The sequence below is a fragment of the Pleurodeles waltl genome, chromosome 3_1 (assembly GCF_031143425.1).
Source record: "Pleurodeles waltl isolate 20211129_DDA chromosome 3_1, aPleWal1.hap1.20221129, whole genome shotgun sequence".
Classification (NCBI taxonomy): domain Eukaryota; kingdom Metazoa; phylum Chordata; class Amphibia; order Caudata; family Salamandridae; genus Pleurodeles; species Pleurodeles waltl.
Genome location: NC_090440.1, coordinates 75,775,516 through 75,797,051, shown reverse-complemented (window position 1 = coordinate 75,797,051; position 21,536 = coordinate 75,775,516). Strand labels below are relative to the sequence as shown.

At 46.4% G+C, this 21,536-nt stretch overlaps 1 protein-coding gene across 1 annotated transcript in view; it reads left to right on the top strand.

Moving 5' to 3' along the window:
- Positions 1-21,536, top strand: part of PDHX (pyruvate dehydrogenase complex component X) — a 361,556-nt gene that overhangs the window by 63,937 nt on the left and 276,083 nt on the right. Inside the window, exon 2 of the mRNA XM_069221839.1 lies at positions 3,850-3,933. Within this exon, the coding sequence (XP_069077940.1) occupies positions 3,850-3,933 (84 nt within the window). The remainder of the gene's footprint in view (positions 1-3,849; positions 3,934-21,536) is intronic.

The window sequence follows — 21,536 nt, the reverse complement described above, 5'->3', positions numbered from 1 at the left end:
CCCTGACCCCCCCACCCGCCCCCTAAAAATACCCCTCCCCCCCCCCCCCCCCCCACGCCGGCCCTAAAACTAAATATGCCCTGAGCACCCCACCCCCAAAAACTAAAAATACCCGACCCCCGCCCCTAAACCACCCGACCCCCACCCCCTAAAACTAAAAATACCCCAACGCCCCTGCCTTTAAAACAGCCCCAGTCCCAGCCCCACTTACCTCCTCCTTGATCTCGTCGTCCTTCTCTGCCGACTCCCTTCTTCTGTGCCTTAACCACGCATGTGCATGGTTAAGGCCACAAACAAGGAAGGAGTGGTTAACGAAAGCGTTGTTCCGCTTTCGTTTTCCACAACTCCGCTGTTCGGGAGTCGTGCTTTAGGATGCTTCCCGAAACTAAGGCATGTCCAAGAATCCATCTTTTCAGGAAATTAAGACTGGTGAGTGACCATGAGTGTCACAGCCTAAAGGCTACAGTTTTGAAGGATATGATGCATAACAGACCCAGAAGATGTCTGGTGATGCTACAGGTGCAACTTTAATGGTAGGAAGCAACAACACCCGCACTTTGTCCGTGTCCACTCTGGCCGCAAACCAAGCATTCTGAAAGATGAAGGGTCCACAAGGTTAGAAAGGAAGAGGTAAAAGGTGAAGGAGCACAGGTAGCTGGCAGCAGGAAAGTAATATTTACAGACAACCATATCAGACAGTCTTGGAAACATACCATTTCTTTACAGTTTTCTTGACAAAACAAGCAGCACGTGTAAAAACCTAGTCGGTGCTGTTGTAATGACCCATCAACAATGATGGGGAAGATTATACCACCCTCAGTTTGGGGCACCAGAAACTGGTGTATTGCCAGTGTAGATGTTGGAGAATTTGAATGTTTTTTTCCTCAGTTTACCTCTTTACTGGATCTTCTGCAGCCCAGAGAGAAAGTAGAAACTAATGTTGGAAAGTGGATTATTAGTAAGGGTAGGTAGGAACCTACACTTAGTAATAAGGCCAGAATATCACATACGGTCCAGTCAGGGTCTCAATAAGTTAATCCTTGCTCACCTTTGATAGCTTGGTCCACGACCATTTAGGCTTAACTCAGGAGACAGGTGTGTAAAGCATTTAATATCAACAAAACATTAAATAAGTAAAACACAACGCATAATAAAAATCCAACACCTATTTATAAAAAATAGGAAATATTTTTATCTGTAAAATTACACCAAATCGACAAACATCCAGTGTAGGGAACCGGAGAGATACATTTTTAAAGATTAAATGTAAAAATATGCTTTCTAGTGCCTAAAAGCAAAAGGGCCAACTGTGGACATCTGGCCGCGCTTCTCTGGGGCAAAGTCAAAGTTTGAAGCTGACCGCGATGGACCTATGTGAGATACATTGAGTGAGAGGCCTCGGTCAAAATTTTACCTTCGGTCTTAGTCTTTTTTCTGGAGCTTTCTCTTGCGTCGAGTGAGGCTCTTCTTCAGGCTGGCTTGCGATGCATCATCATCATCATCATCGTCGGCTTGGCTCAGCCAAGGTCCCGATCTACTCTTGGAATTCTCGTCAAAGTTGAAAAGCTCTGGAGCTTCAGTGGGACTAGCCAGGCCAAGGTCGTGGTTCCATGTCTCCAGTTTGACTCTCGTCGACAAGTCATTCGTCTTATGGAGCTTTTTGTCCAAAGTTAATCCAAACTTCTCCGGACCTCTGCATTTTTTTCCAGAAGTCCTTTTTGGGACTCATAAGTGTCCACAAACTTGGTTCAAGGTTCCTGAAGCTCTGAGTTTCTCCTTGGGAGTTGGAACTACAATTCCCCAAATTTTCCTTAAAAAGCCACTGGACGCTGGTCAGCTGGGCTCTTCTTGCAGGACTTGATGCAGGGGACTCTTGGTAGCCCTTTGTACCTGTTACTTACAGGAACTCCACTCTTGGCTTCCTGGTTCTATAGAATCAAGGCAAAGTCCTTCTTGTGGTGAATCCCAGAGTGTGCAGCTGGTGTAGACCAGGGGTTCAGCAAGACAGTCCTTCTTCTGATTTTCTTCCAGCTGGGATCTGAATTGCTAGACAGCTCTTCTATATGTATCCGTGCTCCTGGGCAGGCAGGCAGGGGGGCACCCCTGACCAATGAGTTGCAGGGTGCCACCCTCTGTGATGACCACGTGTGTGAAGTGTGGCATTTTTCAATCCCAGAAAACACTAGTTCACAAAAATCCAAAATAGAGAAAATCTCTCCTGGAGGTTTAGGTCTGGCTAAGCCCACCCACTGGTGGTAAGTTTCCCTAACACTCCTCCTCCAGCCCCTCTGGTAATTCAGCTATAAGGGCCCCCTCTTGCTGGGGATGCAGGAAATGGCGCAGGTCTGGTTTCTGTCCCAAGTGTCTTTCCCTCCTTTGAAGACCAGGTTTGCCACCTAGCTCCTTTCCTGCTTTGCCATCTGCTGTTGCAGATCTCCACCCACCAGACGCTTTCTTTGTTTCAGCCCAGGCAACCTCACATCACATAAAGGTAGCTTGGCTCGGCCTGCCAGAGGCCGTCCAATCAGGAAAGGCTAGTATAGGGGCTGATTTAGGTAACTTTTAGAAAGAGTTCAACAATTCCTTCCCTTTAATAGTTATAATAAATCTAACATTAGCAAGTTGTTATTTGTTGGATTTATTCTAACTATTCATTTAATATCTTGAAATACATATTTAGCTCACTCCTATCCAAAATAAGACTTTATTAATTTAAAATAAAGCCTTCCAATGTTAGCCTATGAAGCTAATGCACTTCAATGTGGAAAACCAAAGTGGCAGTTTTATAAAAACAACTTTTATAATGTCCTTGCTTAAAATTACACTTCACCCTACCTTTGGGGCAATTAGGGTGGAGTTTAGCAGTGACTTATATGTAAAAATAACCAAGCCACCCTCCATGTTGCTCTCTCACTTGTTTGCGTCTTCTCCCTGCCAAATACCCTTCCCTGTGTTGCTCTCCCTATTGTGTTTTTCCTCCCCTGAGGAACACCAACACACTCTTTCTCCCTCTTTTACTTTCTTCCCTGCAAAACACCCTCCCTCGTGTTCCCTCATTGCTGTCTCCCTCCTCGCTTCTCCAACAGCCAAATACTCCTTTCCCCCATAATCTATGTTGCTCTCTCGTTCATATGCTTCTTTCCCCCATGCAAAACAACCACCATGTTCCACGTTGCTCTCTTGTGTGCTTCCACTATGCAACCCCATGGCCCCCAGGCTCATTGTTGCTCTGTTCCTTGTTTGCTCTTCCCTCATCCAAACATCCACATCATGTGCTCTGTGTTGCACTCTCCCTCATTTGCTTCTTTCCCACATGAAAAACACTGTACTGTGCTCCATGTTATTCTCTTGTGTGCTTGCCCCTGTGGCCCCTGCGCTCCATGTTTCTCTCACCCTCTTGCTTTTGCCAAACACCCGCAGCTTTGTGTTTCTCTCTTTCGTGTGTTGCTCTGTCACCTCCTTCTGCAAAAGACACATTTTGCTTTTTCCCTGGTGCTGCAAAGCATCATCAAAAATTTGGCAAAGCCAACAAGGCAAGACCTATTGACTTTGCCAATTTTTTTTCACTTGTCAATGAGAACAGTACCTCTAACAAAGTTTTCTATAATGATCAGTTCTAGTGATACTCATATGTGGTCAGATGAGTTGGGGCCAGAGAAGGTTTCACGTGCCAGAGCAATTAAGACTTTTTAGGTTCTGCCAACATTGAGTCAAGGTTTCTATTTCATTGATTGTTTTTCTAGCTCTCTATACTTAGTTGTCCACAAACCTGATTTACTTCCCTCAGCTGCAGCTTTGCCATTTGCAATGTGAAGATTTTTACTGACTGTTATGTTGTTATTTCTTTAGGCATCCCCCCCCTCAAAGTGTTCATGCCGGCCCTCTCCCCCACGATGGAAGAAGGAAACTTAGTGAAGTGGTTGAAAAAGGAAGGTGAGAGACTCTTGTTTGGATTTCTTTCCTTAGTTGTCGCTGTTGGTCTGATCTGCAGCAAGTTATACCCAGTGTTTTGGAATATATTCATACATTTCCATAACAAGTGAACTGTGGTTGATTCTGTTTTCAACCTTTCAACAGCTAATAGGGCACTGTTTTTCATTTTTTTTTTTTTTTGGAAGGAAAGCAAACACATTTGTAAACTTTTTGCCCAATTTATGTGTCTACTTTGTATGTTTAGTTTAGTAGTTTTTGTATAGCACATGGCTACCCAACCAGCGCTTGGCTGCAACAACCACCAACGGATTATAACAGATATGGTAAATACATAACAGTTAAAAAAGGTGTGTTTTTAGCTGTTTTCTGAAACCTCTTTCGTATTCTTGGCTTCTGAGATACAGAGGCAGGCTGGTAGGTAGGTATCTTATAGGCTTATAATACATTTATTATAAAGTTTAGCATAAACATGCAAATACGGCAATATAGATGTCTGCCTGGATTTTCGACCACTTGGTTAATCTGCAAGGTCCAGGTAATATTATTATGCATGAAGCCCGGGATCTTGCAAGATGACCTCATCTATTTTTTTCATACCAGCAACATGGTTTCTTAACGGGGAATCATTGTGCTATTGTGTCTGATCCTATTAAACTGGTCAGGCATATGTACGTATATGTACACATACATGTTGAAGGAGGCTGATGAAAGTGGAGAGCCTTGGGCAACCCAAAAGGCAGTACTTCATGGTTCGGATTGAAATTAAATCAACGCCACCTATTGTGTTGAATGTTTAAAAAAAAAACAAATCCTTACTTTAAGATATTCTCCATGCCTCAGACTAGATCCGGAAATGTTTTGAGCGGTGCCCTTGCCCGCAGATAAAGTGGCGTTTGGCTCGTCTTGACGTCATCCATGCCAGAAATGATGTGCACCGTGCCTATATAGGTGCCATCCCAGGCGCTGACCTCAGTTCCTTCTTTTCCTTACCGTCAGTGCAGATCCAGATGAGCTCCCCTCAGTTGCTTTTTGACTGACTTTTTCTCAACCGTTTTCTTGAATTTGAACCAGAGGGAAATGTCAGTGACAGCCCCTCACCTCCACTTGGAATGTCTGTGGTGCCTGGAAATAAATCATGACTCCAAGGCCCGGGTGGACTTCAGGGCTATGAATCCAAAGGTCATCCAAGACCAGGCCATGAAGCTTCCGTCCGCTGTCCACAGGATTCTGCATCGCTTCAGATCCCTTTCGCAAGAGGGATCCAGGGACCCCTCTCGGAGTTTCTCACGTCGGTTATCATTGTGATCCCGGACTTCTTCAGGTAAGTCCCACAAGAAGTAGTCCAAACAGTCAGAGCACTCTTCGATCTCTCAGTACCATTCCCATTCACCGGACAAGGCACGGAACAACGCCACAAGTCCAGGTGCTTTTTCCCAGGTCATCCCTGTGGAGCCCGAACCTGACACTAGGTCTGCTCCGTGCCTCCGGGACTTTTCTGGAGCTGCCAGTGCCCAATTTCGTGAGTCTCATGAGGTCATAAGCCTCACATTTGTGTGGTCGAACCCCTCTGGAGTGTCATTAGGCTCCATGGGTTTGGAAGGGACTTCAACTGGGGGTCCTCTGGTCGGTTTCCCACAGCACCAGTGGGACCCTCTGGATCCTTTGGTGGCACCAGATCATTGCTGGCTGCAACTTCACAATCTCCTCAGGGGACTGTTCCAGTGGTACCATTTCCAGTGTCGCTGATGCCAGTTATCAGCACCGAACTCATTGTGACTCCGATATGGAGCAGGACTGACATGGGTGCTGGCACTAACAAGTCCCACACTGCTTGAATTGGAGTTGAGGCCCTGTTTGCCGGAAGGGCCTTCTGAGGAATGGAGGGGATATGAGGATTCTATGGCTATTCCAACCCACTAGCAGAGTCCTTTGCCAGCAACACCTTGGAACAGGACCGAGCTGATACCATTGGCCTGGATATCTTACAAGACACTGGCCTCCTCTCTCCTCCCACGGGGGATACGGAGGAATGAGCTTCCTTTGGAATGGTGGTCCAGAGGGTGGCTGTGATCTTGGACCTTCAGTTGCTTATGGTTGAAGTCCGTTCCAATGGGTTGGCAGAGGTGCTTCAGCGTGGATTGTCCCCCATCAGAACCCTTAGTCCCCTTTAATGAATCTCTCCCTGGTGTCTTGCTCAGAGCATGGGCCATACCCTGCACAGGCACTCCTGTGCACAGGACTATGTACTGCTGCCATCGCCCCGTTCCTGAGAACCCAGCCTTCCTCACCTAGCATCCCTCCCCTGAGAGTGTAGTGAATCCTATCTTGTTTTAATGGGAAACAGGAGTTAGCCTTCTGGCTTGGGGACCTGTGCCTCGTCACCTAGTGACCTTTACCCTACTTAGCTTGCTCTGTTTTAACGCAATTATTTAAATTATATGTTTTCAAGATGGATGCATTGTTTCTAGTTAGGCCAATGTTTTAATTTCACGTTATCGGTGCCACCACGCTAAGGCGTCAATATCAAGCGACAAAGATAAATAACCTGTAGGTATTCACATTAGGTACTTTCCCTCTTCACGCGTCCCAAGCCTGTCTTGTTATCTATTGTTTGGGAACAGACCTACGTCAGGGGTCCGAGCAGATCTGTAAAAATGCATCTCACTTAGACAGATAGTCAGAGGGATTCTGACCAGATGCCATCGCTGCTATCAATACTGCACGTCGTCTTGATGCTGGTTTTTGGACATCCGAAGAGATCAGGGGTGCCAGTCTTCTCCTACCTCGACGACTGGCTGTTGAAGGCAGGCTCACCCTAGGCTGTCTTCTTACACCTCCAGACTATGGTGGACCTCCTGCATTTGCTGGGGTTCACTATCACCATGCTGAAGTCACACTTAAATCCCTCGCAGACATGCCCTTTCATCAGAGCTGTTCCGGATATAACGTAGTTTCAGGCTTATCCTCTGGAAGAGCAAGTCAGGATATTCAGGCTGTAGTAAACCACGCGAGGGCCTCATAGAGCCTCCAAGGTGACTTTTTACGCATTTTTTTTACCCATACGATAATGTACTGAGAAAACATTGTACATTAGCCTATTTCTTGAAAGCGTTGCCACCATGCAGCCTGTACACCATGTCCAAGACTAGGCACACCAAACTCAATGCCCTTGTATTATGATTGTCCGTTGGAGACCTCGCCTTACATGCAGACATATCATCGCATCAATTCTGCGCCTCTAACACAGTGTGATATGAACAGTGCTTTCATTGTAAAAACTGCCTCTGTGTCACATTTGGCAGAGTAGAACTTCTGCTGGGATTATCCTTTAACATGGTGCATAGTGACTGAGATACAGCCCTCCTGACTGTGACCTCAATCCTGCAAAGGACGATAGCCTGTGCTACACCAGACCAGCTTCCTGGCTTCCCGGTACATCTTACCCAGGTATGCGGGGTAGGAGGGGAGACAGGCTATCCCAATTGATCTGGCAAAGGGTACTCCCACTATGCTCTCTGTAGTGTAGGTAGTTACAGATAGGAGTATACCAACACAGTAACATTATCATGGTTTAACTGTTTATTTTTTCACCCTTTTCGTAATGCTGGTTACCATGCTTTGTTTGCCTAATAATCGCTGCTCATGCTTTTTATGCACGAATACGATTGTTGCAATAAATGTTTGAAAAGACATGTTCATATATTTCATGTGTCCTATCTTGGTGCAGAGTGACAACGAAAGGCTAGTTCTGTTTCCATAATTTCCTTGGGATTCTGAGCAGTCATGTTCGAGGTTGCAAATACTGTCTAGTACCCTGGTAAGTTTAGGGATTAAGATGGGGCACTGTGAGCTAGCTAGAAATTGTCAGCACACCATAGAGTATAGAAGGACTGAGTCCCTATATACCCTGAAGTTTTTGTTGACCTGATACAGTCCTACTTAATTCATAGGAACCGTATAACAGGACTATGACTCAGATGTTTCAGCCTCTATTCTGGATTTTGGTGAAAATGACTCATGGCCTCCTGCATCCTGCTCGTAAACAAAATTCCTGTTGGAATTTATGTGCTCTTCAGTGGGATCTGAAGTCCCAGAGGGCCCAGCATCAGTGGACTCTCTCTAACCTGATCCAGATATTGCTTCAAAAGTTTGCATTGGTGACTGATGGACCGCGATTGGTTCAGCGCCAAACCCCTATCCGCTCCCTACCCAGAGCTAACAGTAGTGACAGGCATGTCACTTCTGGGTTAGGGTAGCCATCTGGGAGAGGTAAAGATCAGAGGACTCTGGACTCTGGTGGATCTCAGTTTCACATAAAATTGTTGGAACTGAAAGCGTTTCTCCTGGCATTGAAAGCCTTTCTTCCTTCCTTCAAGGAAAGGCTGGTTCCTCATGTGGTTTTGCAACAAGCAGGGCAGGGTGGAGTTGTGGACCTGTGTCCAGAAGCCCTAAGTCTGTGGACATGGCTGGAACGTCTGGGCTTTTTCCTGGTGGTTCAACATCTGATGGGCTCTCTGAACTCCAGAGGGGATGAACTCAGCTGTCCATGCCTAGTGGATCACGAAAGGCATCTCCTTCCGGAGGTAATGCAAGACCTCTTCATAGATTGGTGAGAATCTTGGTTAGATCTGTTCGCCACCAATAGGAATATGCAATGTCAGCACTTTGCGCTGATGTTTACAAGGCGGCTCTCGTTTGGAGACTCATTTAGTCTCAAGTGGAGCTTAGGACTTTTGTATGCCTTTTTGCCGATGCCATTCCTGCCCAGAATTCTCAAGATCAGAAAAAAACAGGCTCAAGCTATCTTAGTGGCTCTGGATTGGGCAAGGTGAGTCTGGTATTCCAAACTCCTGAGCATGAGCATCTATCCTCCGATGAGGCTGCCCTTTCAGGAGGGTCTTCTGTCACAGCAACGGGGCAGGGTCCTGTACCCGAAACTGCAGACTCTCCATCTCCATGAGTGGCAATTGAGCAGCAAAGGTTCAGGGTATTTGACCTCTCTCCCGAAGTATGGGATGTCATTCTGGCACCCAGGCATCCCTCCACAAAAAGGATTTATGCCTGCTGATGGGTAAAGATTATGGTTTGTGTACTGCGAAATCTGTTGATCCTATATCTGAACTCTTGCCTGAAGTTCTTTTGTTTGCCTAATTCTTTGCCCAGCTAGGCCTTGCTTTGGGCGCGGTTAAAGGGTACCTTTTTGCAGTTTCAGCTTTCTTGCGGTTGCTCGATCAACCCCCTCTGTTTAAGTCACATGTTGTGACTCATTTCTTGAAAGGTTTAAAGCATATGTTTCTCCCTATGCCTTTCATTATTCCCCAGTTTCGTTCTTACCTCTTTAACGTGTTCACCATATGAGCCTGTGCAGAGATGACCTCTGAGACTCCTGGCCATCACAACAGTCTTTCTTCTGCCTATAATGTCTGCCACGAGGATTAGCTAATTGCAGGCACCTTTGGTAACCCCTATACACCATGGGTCCTTAGGACTCGTATCTCCTCACATAAGGTGGTCACACCATTTCACATGAGGCAAAACATTACACTGCCTACTTTTTTTCAGCCCCCCACCTCCAGCTCACAAGAAAACCATCTACAGATGGATTGTTCTGTGTAGCAACATCTGCTACACAATGGCTAAAAAGCATCCCCTTAAGGGCTTGAGTGCTCATTCCACCAGAGCTAAAGCTGCTACCAATGTGCTAGCAAGATGAGTCCCATTCCTGGACATCAGCGAGGCAGCTATGTAGGTATTGCTGCAAAAGTTTGCCAAACAAAAATGTAGTAGCAAACGTATCAGGTGAAGAAGAAAAGGCCGAAGGCAGCACCCGAGCTCTGAGGCTTCAGGGGACCTATTAACACCACACAGCTTTCAAGCTGAAAGGAAAGGAAGAAAAACACCCCTCTTGTCGAGGAAAACAAAAGCTTTCAGTAGATGCGACCAGTAGCAGAAATACAATAGCGGATGCCCCAGTCAGTATAATAACACCACTCAACTACCCCCAAATATTTCAGTCAAGAAAAAGCACTTACCTGCCTGCTGAGCAGCGGAGAAAGAAAAAGTGCTTTCCTTGATGCTGGGAATTTGGGGACGCTGTCTATGGTTGTTGTGCTGAACTTTTGCAAAGACTCCTGGGATTTGTAGTGTTTTAATAAGATGTTTTTAGTTAAGGCTGCTGAGAGAATAATTAAGAGTTAAGCGAAATCCGAGTCTCCGTTCCTGACCTAGAATTGTAAAAGTGCCCTTGCAACCAGAGCCGACAGGATCTATTGCTTTTTTTAGATTCGCTATAGAATTGCAAAATTAGCACTTTTGTAAAAAAGTCAGCACATTTTACAAATGTGCCTGTGAAGTTTCTCAAACAGTCGCTTCTTTTATTTGTCTTTCCGCTGCTGTTTGCTGGTGGCAGAGTAATGAGTGTGTGTCTGGAGGAAAGATGTGGGATTTCTCTCTTACCTGCTTAATGCAAGGCTGTGGTGGTATTTAAAGATCAAGTCAGGTCTCTGGACTAGGCTCTTCGTCGCTCTCCTACCTCTAACAAGAGTAAGCGCCACTTACGTATGCTGACTTTTCTATTCCCTTCAAGTATAAGGAACATTTCACGTTTTTATACTTACCCATTCTCTGCCAGCCCAACAATTATTTGTAAGCATGTTAAGAAAGATGTCATGTCAGGAACCATCAGAAATAATACATTTAGCCCTCCTTCAGAATTGTTATGGTTGTGGCAGCATGACAGGGCAAATTTACTATCTAGTCATGCAAAGCAGCACAGCAGCCAGCGTTGGTGCACTACGTTGCGTAAAATGGAGAGAGCAAGATGGATGTTTTTACCAAGATATGGCATTGCCGTTCACCCAATTTGGATATCTTGTGCCACGCATCCACTTTTCCACCATAGTAGCCTTCAGATACGAACCACTATGCATAGACTAACTTTAAATGTTTTCCCATTGTGTGAATATATGCTGTACAATGCAGCACACATGCAAATTGGAAAATGTTTGGAGAAAATAAAAACTTTCTCCTGCTTTGAGCATGTCCTGACGAGGCCTAATGTTTGGTGCAAAGCCTGGTGTGCAAATTATAGTAGATAGGGCTTTGTGTCAAAAACCATGGGTGGTCGTGTGGGAACACACATACACAACCTGTTGAATGCCCCTGGACTCAAAACGGCTCATAGCGCTACTTTGCATTACTTTTAAGCAGTTTTCCAGCACAAGCAATCCACTCTTGCATAACCTCTAGGGGTATTATGGAAAGAACGTGCGTAGCTGAGCACAGGGCAGGATTAGAATATGCTTTACATCAGGTTAATGTGAAATTTAAAAAAATTAAATGTCATGCAAATGAACTGGAGTTGAGAAAAGCCAAACCGCTAATGCAGAATTGTTATTACAAGCAAGGGTATATTTCCAATAATGCAGATCTTCAAATGGTATACAAAGAAAGCAAGTATGCTGGAAAAATCTTAGCTTGGCAGCCTCGCGAGTGACCGGCTCACAATAGGATAATGTCTCTTTTCAATGTACCAACAAAGATTCAGATTTCGGATGATTCAAGGTGAATTTTTAAAACATTATGAGCAGGTATCTAGTGTGAAGCAAACGGTAGATGTTGCCAACCGTAAACATTTTTTTAAGCCATATTTCCATTCCAAAGTTAAATCCGAAACAATCATAGGCTCTGATGGCAAAATTTCCCTAGAAGTCAAAGAGGTTGTTAAATCCCCTGTCCAGTGGGAAGGCCTGTGGCAAAGATGGCATCCCGGCCGAGTTATATAATAAATTTGCACCTGTTTTGAATCCTGAAATTTTAAAGCTAGCTAACCACATCATAAGTGGAGGCGAAATCCAACTCGCATTTCATACGGCATTTGTGGTAAATTTTTTAAGGAAAGATAAATGCAGGGAAAATATTATTAACTCTTTTAGGCCGATCAGCCTCCTAAACGTGGATTAGAAGATTGTGATGAAACTCCTTGCAATTCGCATGAGCAAAATGGTGTGATCAGTTGTACACCTGGAACAATGTGGCTTTGTTTCGGGGGACAATTGTTCTTAACACAAATTTTCTGGTCGGGGCTCTAGATTACTTTAAACAACAGCAGGTTCCTGCCCAGGTAATGCTGTTAGACGCAGAGAAGTCATTCCATCTGGTCTGCTGGGAGAGTCCTTTTATTATTCTTAAAGAATTTGGCATTCTCTCCAGTTTTATACAGATCATATCCCTAGTGTATAAAGGCGCAGTAGCCCATTGACTATAAACTCTGTCAAAATCTGCACCTGTAAGGTTAATAGGGGAACAAGACAGGGCTGTCCCCTTTCACCCATACTTTTTGCCCTTGTTATAGAGCCCTTAGCTATAGCCAAAAGAGAGGATAGGGTACAGAGCCCCCAATAAGCAGTATGACTAGAAGTAAACTGTACGCAGGCGATATTGCTCTGTTTTTAAAGCGTAGTGTGGCGAATCAGAAGAGGGTCTTTGATATTTTTTTTAAGACTTTCAAGGTTTAGGCGGATATAAGATTAATAGTTTAGATTTTATTATGTAGTTGCACGTTAGACACATTATCTCCCTAATTTCACCCTCTCATTAATTCCAAACCGAAGCGGTATTTAGGAATTTGCACAACAGAGAATATTAATGATCTATATCCACTGAATTAGTGCAGTGCAAATTCTTCTTTGCGGCGATTCCCTGCGCTCTGCAGATTTTTTTTTTTTTTCTTTTTAAGATAACTAGAGGGGATGATCCCCTCTTTTATTTGGTCTAGATTGGCATTAGACACCTTATATAGACCAATGAAAGATGGCCTTGCTCTTCCCGATTTTTTGTAAATTTTTTTAAAGAGTACTATTTTGCAAATTTTGCACACTGTTTCTAGAGATTTTTTAAGTCCCAAGAAGTTTCAAAATGGATGGATATTTTATTTTTTTTATCTATTTTTACTGGAATGCAAGATACATGGTTTCCTACGTCTTACTAAAACACCCAAAAAGGTTAGATGTAAGACCCTACAGTGGTCCCTAAATTGAAAGGAGTAATTGCTTAAATATTACGACGTACCTGCCATTAGTGGTGTTACTCATCTGACAAATATTATTAATCACCTTCCTTTATTAGATAAAAAAAAACAGCACCAACAAAGTTTTGTGTTGGAAAATAAATGCCAAATCAGCACATTGGGCGAGTTTGTGCACTCACTAATATTTAGTGTGATAATTACACTTCACTGCATACAGCAGACTGAGAAAGTGAAGCAATCATGGACCAGGTTTAAATGCTTAAGACCAGGTCTACACTACCATGAGCCCGACTGATCTCCAGAGGAGGAGAAAGTAAGGGCTTAATTCCTAAAGAAATGTTTTTAAGACTGGTTAGTGTCACAATGTGTGTATGTATTTCTCTTCGAAGTGACAGTGTACGTGTTAATAGCAAGTTTCACACGTCACTAGAACACTCTTAGGACACTGCAGCCTTATGTAGTGGGGTTATGACACGGTACAAAGCACCAGTCAGTGTGCATCAGGCAGTAGGCAGCTCGATTCAACCGGAAGAAACTGGTTCTGTTGAATCATTTGTGATGGGTTTTTCACCTAGAATGGCTTTCACCGGGGTGACGAACTACCCTGGTGTAATACTTTTTTGGAGAAAAAATAATTTCTTCATGTTATGTTTTTTTAATCCTGTTTGTAAATAGGGATGGGGAGGTTCACCATTAACCTCTTGTCCCCTCCCCACGTGCACTTTTTCCCAAACAAATGACCCTCTTTTTTTAAGGACTCTTTTTCATCCTTAGCCCCTCACGAGCCTACCTCTGTTCCCCCTCCTAGGGTACTGTTTTTAAAGGCCTCCTAGCAACCTCCCAACATATCCTTGCAACCCCTCTCCACCATATCCTTGCAACCCCTCTCCACCATATCCTTGCAACCCCTCTCCACCATATCCTTGCAACCCCTCTCCACCATATCCTTGCAACCCCTCTCCACCATATCCTTGCAACCCCTCTCCAACATATCCTTGCAACCCCTCTCCAACATATCCTTGCAACCCCTCTCCACCATATCCATGCACCCCCCCACCATACCCATGCACCCCCCACCATACCCATGCACCCCCCACCATACCCATGCAGCCTCCCTAGCATCTCCCTTCAACCCCTGCCTGTCACGACTCACGTGCTGCTTGCGCCTGGAATTTGCAGATCTGGTGGCGTGAATCTTCAATGTTCGGCTTTGGCCCAAAAAGGGGCGACTCTTTCTGGTAGCCACGGTGCTGTAGGCAATGGAGACACCATGAACAGACCGTGCCCTTCAGAAAGTAGCGCCAGAGGGAAAAACCCCTTCCAAGGGGAAAAACCTCCAAACAGGAAAAGTCCTGGAGAAAAACAAGAACAACAAACAGGAATCCAAAAGGAGCAAAAATCAGAAAATACAGAATGCTGAGTCCAAAACCAAAAGGCAAGGAAATCAGGAGCGAAGACACCAACTGAGCAGAAAGTGTTGCAGCGCAAGGAAAGAGGAAAAACACAGCCCTTATATACCAACAAACAGGAAGTGACCCACAGGAAGTAAAAGGACACCATCTTAGATAGGGAAACAATATATAGAACAGAATAGTAGAGGAACCATAGAGAATAGGGAACAAGGAATGCTGGGAAAGCACAGGAATCTGGGAAGGAGGAAAAGACATAAAGAAAGGCACACAACAGACTGCAAACAGAAGAAAGGACAAAGAAACGAAGAAAAACAGGTAAGAGGGTTCAGAGACCCCTGGGACAGTGAAAGGCAGAAGGAAGAACGAGGCCCCAAGCAAATCTGGGGCCTCGAAACGCGCAGGAGAGGCTGGGGGCGCGCCGCGTCTTAATAACGCGGTGCGCGGCCCGAGCCGAACGCCCGGTCGAAGTCGAGCTCTCGGCTCGCGCCGCACCGCGCGGCGCGACAGTAGGTCCCCCTCCCGAAGGCCCAGGTTTAAGAGGGAATAAACAGTGAAAGCGTTGAGTCAGGAGAGGAGCGTGAACGGAAGAGGCATCTTCCCATGAACATTCACTGAGAGGATAACCCTTCCAATGAATCAGATACTGAAGTCGTTTATGAAAAAGACGAGAGTCACAGATTTCCTGCACTTCATATTCAGGAGCATCATTCACAAGGACAGGAGGTGGACAAGGAAACTGACGTGAGTAAGGATCAGGCACATAAGGTTTAAGCTGAGAAACATGAAAAACCGGATGGATCTTCCATGTATGGGGTAAGTGAAGACGGACAGTGACAGGATTGACCAACTGGAGAATACGGAAAGGCCCATAGTAACGAGGTGTGAACTTGTTTTGAGAGAGACGTGAGGGCAAGAATTTGGAGGAGAGCCAGACTTTATCTTGCAGATGATAATTTGGATTGGTTGTACGTCTCTTGTCTGCAGCCTTCTTCATATACCTCTTGGTATGTAACAAATTAGATCGAATTAGTTTATGGAGTTGGAGAAGGCGTTTGGAGAAATAGTTAATAGCAGGTAGAGGAGAGTTGGATTGTGGAGAAGTAGGGAAAGAGGTAGGATGAAAACCATAGGAACAGAAAAAGGGAGTGACCTTGGAGGCACTATGGACTGAGTTATTGTAGGAAAATTCAGCTAAAGAGAGGTAAGTGCTCCAGTTACTTTGGGTAGAATTGCAAAAGCATCGAAGATATTGCTCTAGTCCTTGGTTCAGACGCTCAGTCTGTCCGTTGGTCTGAGGATGGAACCCTGAAGACAGGGCTCTATTCATATTCAGTGTTTTACAAAAATGCTTCCAAAATCGGGAGATGTACTGAGGTCCTCTATCAGAGATTATGGTATGTGGAAGTCCATGGAGACGGAAGACATGATCTATGAATATTTGACCTAGTTCTTGGGAAGTAGGCAGCTTTTTTAGGCCAGTGAAATGAGCCATCTTTGTGAAAGAATCCACTGTGACCATGATAACCCGGTTTCCTGCTGATGGTGGGAGCGAACACATAAAATCAGTAGAGATAGTATGCCATGGGGCCGATGGAAGAGGCAAAGGTTGTAGTAATCCTGCCGGTCTGGTGTGAGGTATTTTGACTTGGGCACATATGGGACAGGCCTGAACGTATCTTTCCACATCCAGTTTCCAGGTAGGCCACCAAAAAAATCGTGAAAGTAATTCTTGTGTGGCTTTGATGCCTCTGTGACCAGCTACAGGGGAATCATGGCACATTTGTAATGCTTTCTTTTGCACCTTGTTTGTAGGGAGGAATATCAGGTCTTGGTAATAAAAATATCCTTGTTTCTTGTACAATAATGGTCTTAGTTCTTCTATGTCATGGTCCGATTGGTTGGCGTATTCTTGTTGTACTTCTTCCAGGAAAGACTGAGCCACTCCAATGATCTTACTGGGTTCTAGAAGATACTGGGATGAGGAAGGAGAACACTCTGGATATCGGCGAGACAGAGCATCAGCCAGAATGTTTTGGGATCCTGGAATATATGTAATATAAAAATCGTACTGACTGAAGAAAAAGGCCCAGCGGGCCTGACGACTATTCTGGCATACAAAATTTCTTAAACATTGTAAATTACGGTGGTCTGTCCTCACCTCAAATGGTTCCTTGGAACCCATCAGAAACTGCCTCCACTCAAGGCAGGCTGTTTTCAGAGCCAATAATTCCCTTTCAAGTACGGAATAATGTTGTTCAGCTGTGGAAAGGATATGAGACAAATAGAAAACAGGATGTTCAAGGCCATCATCCTCTTGTCGTTGGAGTAAGACAGCTCCGATGGCTCTCTCAGAAGCATCAGTTACTACTATAAATTGCTTGGTGGTATCTGGATGTCATAAGATGGGGGCTTGGGTGAAGGCTCTCTTTAAGCTTTGAAAGGCTGCTTCAGCAGCCTCAGTCCAGACAAATCCCTTCTTTAAATTGTCCTTCTTTAAGGTGTGAGTTATGTGGCTAGTCTGACTGGCAAAGTCTAGAATGAATTGTCGATAGAAGTTTGCTAAACCTAGGAAACATTGTGTTTCTTTTATGGTAGAAGGAGAAGGCCACTCTAGGATAGCTTGTACCTTTTCTTGGTCCATAGCTATGCCGGTGGGACTTAAATGATAGCCCAGATATTTGACTTCCGTTATGTCGAACTCACATTTCTCTGGTTTGCAAAATAGTTGATGATCACGAAGTCTTTGAAGAACTTGTTTCACATGGGAAGTATGGAGTTCAGGATTTCTAGAATAAATAAGAATGTCATCTAGGTAGATCACGACTGTCTGATTAAGTAGGTCTGAAAACACTGAGTCCATAAATCTCTGGAAGATTGCCGGGGCGTTAGTAAGACCAAACGGCATAACCCTATATTCAAAATGGCCAAATGGGGTCCTGAATGCTGTCTTCCATTCGTCGCCTTCTCTTATGCGTAAAAGGTGGTAGGCTCCTCGTAAATCCAATTTAGTAAAACGTTGGGCCCCTCTGATTGCTTCCAGTATGTCCCTGATGAGAGGCAAAGGATAACGATCTTTAATGGTGATTTTATTCAGACCTCGAAAATCCAGGCACGGACGAAGATCCTTAGTCTTCTTGGGCACAAAAAAGAGAGGGGCCCCAGCCGGAGACGACGATGGAACAATAAGACCACTCTGTATATTTTCGTCCAGATACTCCTTTAGAACTTCCCTTTCGGGTTCCGTGAGGGAGTACATCCTCCCAAAAGGAACAATTGTGCCGGGTTCTAATGGAATTGCACAATCATATTCTCGATGTGGAGGTAGCACAGGTTTTGACGGTTTTTGGAAAATATCCTGAAACTCCAAATAGTGGTCTGGGACCCCTTGGACCGTATTAATGGACATACCAGTGGCACCTTCAGTAGCTAAGGATCTTTTCGGAGACCAATACTTGTCGGAAGTAAAACAGTTCTCGTGACAAAATTGCGAAGACAAAGAGACTGTCCGGGTAACCCAATTTATATATGGGTTATGTCTAATGAGCCACGGAATTCCAAGAATGATGGTATGGTTAGGGGACGTAATAAGATCGAAGGAGATGTGTTCTTGATGGTTTCCCACCTGTAGACTTAACATCAGGGTAGTGGTGTCTACAGGACCAGAGGATATCAAAGATCCATCCACAGTGTGTACCTGTTCGGGTACTTCTTTTGCTTGAGTAGGAACTAGGTTAGCAGCAGCCCATGTCTTGTCCATGTATATACCACTAGCACCACAGTCTAGTAATGCCATAGTCTTTTCTTGACGACCGTCAGGAAGTTGTAACAGGACAGGAAAGATGAACAAGGCAGTTGTATTGTCATTAAAGGAGCTGATGGAAGGTATAGCTGTAGATCCCGTCCCCTCCCTTCTTACAGAGGACGGGAGGTGGCGTTTCCCGAAGGTCTGGACGGACGTACTGGACAGGTACGGAGTATGTGACCAGCAGAACCACAATACAGGCACAACCCTCTCTTGCGTCTGTCTTCTCGTTCACTAGCAGAGAGCGGACCTCGGGTAGTATCCACCTGCATGGGTTCCCCTTCGATGTCTCTAGCAGGAGTGCGAGGTTCCTCGGAACGCTGTAGGTATGCACGGGAGCTACTTGGTTGGGTAAACCCTCTACTCCTTTTCTTTTCCGATCTCCGTTCCTGAAGACGATATTCGATGGACAGTGCTTGATCCATCAGGCCACGAAGATCTTCCGCTCTGGTAGAATGCACTAGTTCATCCTTTATTTCTTCTTTGAGTCCTCTACGAAATAATGTTACCAGAGTACGTTCCACCCAAGTGGTCTCTGCCGCCAGCTGACGAAAACGGGTTATATATTGCAGGACGTCTTGGGAGCCTTGTTGGATGTCGCACAAGGCTTCTTCAGCGGAGGCTTCCAATCCAGGACGGCTAAACATTTGTTTGAAGCGACTCACAAAGGCGGAATAGTCTGACAATACAGGGTCGTCGGAGGACACCATCGGGGTTGCCCAGGCCAAGGCTGGGCCGGATAAGGCACTGATAAGATAACCCACCTTGGTCCTGTCGTGGGAGAATTGAGTAGGTCGGAAGGCGAAATACACCGTTAAAGCATCCAAGAACTCGCGAAGCTTGGTTGGTTCACCAGAGAAACAAGGGGTAGAAGCGGAGATTGTCGGAACATCACTGGTGCGGAGGGCCAAAGCCTGTCGTAACGCAGCATTTTCATTACGTAGTTGTTGCAACTCCTGGGCTTGTTGCTGAATCGTGGTTAACAGAGATTGCTCCGGATCTGCAGCAGTCGCCACTGTATTATCCATGGTGTTTGAGGACGTCGGAATGGTTAGGCGCTGCAATCTGTCACGACTCACGTGCTGCTTGCGCCTGGAATTTGCAGATCTGGTGGCGTGAATCTTCAATGTTCGGCTTTGGCCCAAAAAGGGGCGACTCTTTCTGGTAGCCACGGTGCTGTAGGCAATGGAGACACCAAGAACAGACCGTGCCCTTCAGAAAGTAGCGCCAGAGGGAAAAACCCCTTCCAAGGGGAAAAACCTCCAAACAGGAAAAGTCCTGGAGAAAAACAAGAACAACAAACAGGAATCCAAAAGGAGCAAAAATCAGAAAATACAGAATGCTGAGTCCAAAACCAAAAGGCAAGGAAATCAGGAGCGAAGACACCAACTGAGCAGAAAGTGTTGCAGCGCAAGGAAAGAGGAAAAACACAGCCCTTATATACCAACAAACAGGAAGTGACCCACAGGAAGTAAAAGGACACCATCTTAGATAGGGAAACAATATATAGAACAGAATAGTAGAGGAACCATAGAGAATAGGGAACAAGGAATGCTGGGAAAGCACAGGAATCTGGGAAGGAGGAAAAGACATAAAGAAAGGCACACAACAGACTGCAAACAGAAGAAAGGACAAAGAAACGAAGAAAAACAGGTAAGAGGGTTCAGAGACCCCTGGGACAGTGAAAGGCAGAAGGAAGAACGAGGCCCCAAGCAAATCTGGGGCCTCGAAACGCGCAGGAGAGGCTGGGGGCGCGCCGCGTCTTAATAACGCGGTGCGCGGCCCGAGCCGAACGCCCGGTCGAAGTCGAGCTCTCGGCTCGCGCCGCACCGCGCGGCGCGACACTGCCATATCCATGCCGCCCCCACCCTATCCATGCAACCGCCCCCACCCTATCCATGCAACCACCCCCCACCCTATCCATGCAACCACCCCCCACCCTATCCATGCAACCACCCCCCACCCTATCCATGCACCCAGCCCCCCACCCTATCCATGCAACCAGCCCCCCACCCTATCCATGCAACCAGCCCCCCACCCTATCCATGCAACCAGCCCCCATATCCATGCAACCAGCCCCCATATCCATGCAACCCCCCCATATCCATGCACCCCCACCATATCCATGCAATCCCCCTAGCATGTCCCTTCATCCCCCACCATATCATGCCACCCCCACCATATCATGCCACCCCACCATATCATGCCACCCCCACCATATCATGCCACCCCCACACCATATCCATGCAACTCCCCTCCCGCCATATCCATGCAACTCCCCTCCCGCCATATCCATGCAACTCCCCTCCCGCCATATCCATGCAACTCCCCTCCCGCCATATCCATGCAACTCCCCTCCCGCCATATCCATGCAACTCCCCTCCCGCCATATCCATGCAACTCCCCTCCCGCCATATCCATGCAACTCCCCTCCCGCCATATCCATGCAACTCCCCTCCCACCATATCCATGCAACTCCCCTCCCACCATATCCATGCAACCACCCTCCCACCATATCCATGCCCCACCATATCCATGCAACCACCCCCCCACCATATCCATGCCCCACCATATCCATGCAACCACCCCCCCACCATATCCAGGCAACCCCCAACCATACCCGTGCAACCCCCCCACCATACCCGTGCAACCCCCCCACCATACCCGTGCAACCCCCCCACCATATCCGTGCAACCCCCCCACAATAGCCATGCAGTCCCCCACCATATCCATGCAGCCTCCCTAGCATGTCCCTTCAACCCCTGCCATATCCATGCCACCCCCACCATATCCATGCCACCCCCACCATATCCATGCCACCCCCACCCTATCCATGCCACCCCCACCCTATCCATGCCACCCCCACCCTATCCATGCCACCAGCCCCCACCGTATCCATGCAACCACCCCCCCCACCGTATCCATGCAACCACCCCCCCACCGTATCCATGCAACCACCCCCCACCCTATCCATGCAACCACCCCCCCACCCTATCCAGGCAACCACCCCCCCACCATATCCATGCAAACCCCCCACCATATCCATGCAAACCTCCCACCATATCCATTCACCCCCCACCATACCCATGCAATCCCCCACCTTATCCATGCATCCTCCCTAGCATGTCCCTTCATCCCCGCCATATCCATGCAAACCCCCGCCATATCCATGCTGCAACCCCCACCATATCCATGCTGCAACCCCCCGACCATATCCATGCTGCAACCCCCCGACCATATCCATGCTGCAACCCCCGACCATATCCATGCTGCAACCCCCCGACCATATCCATGCTGCAACCCCCCGACCATATCCATGCTGCAACCCCCCACCATATCCATGCTGCAACCCCCCACCATA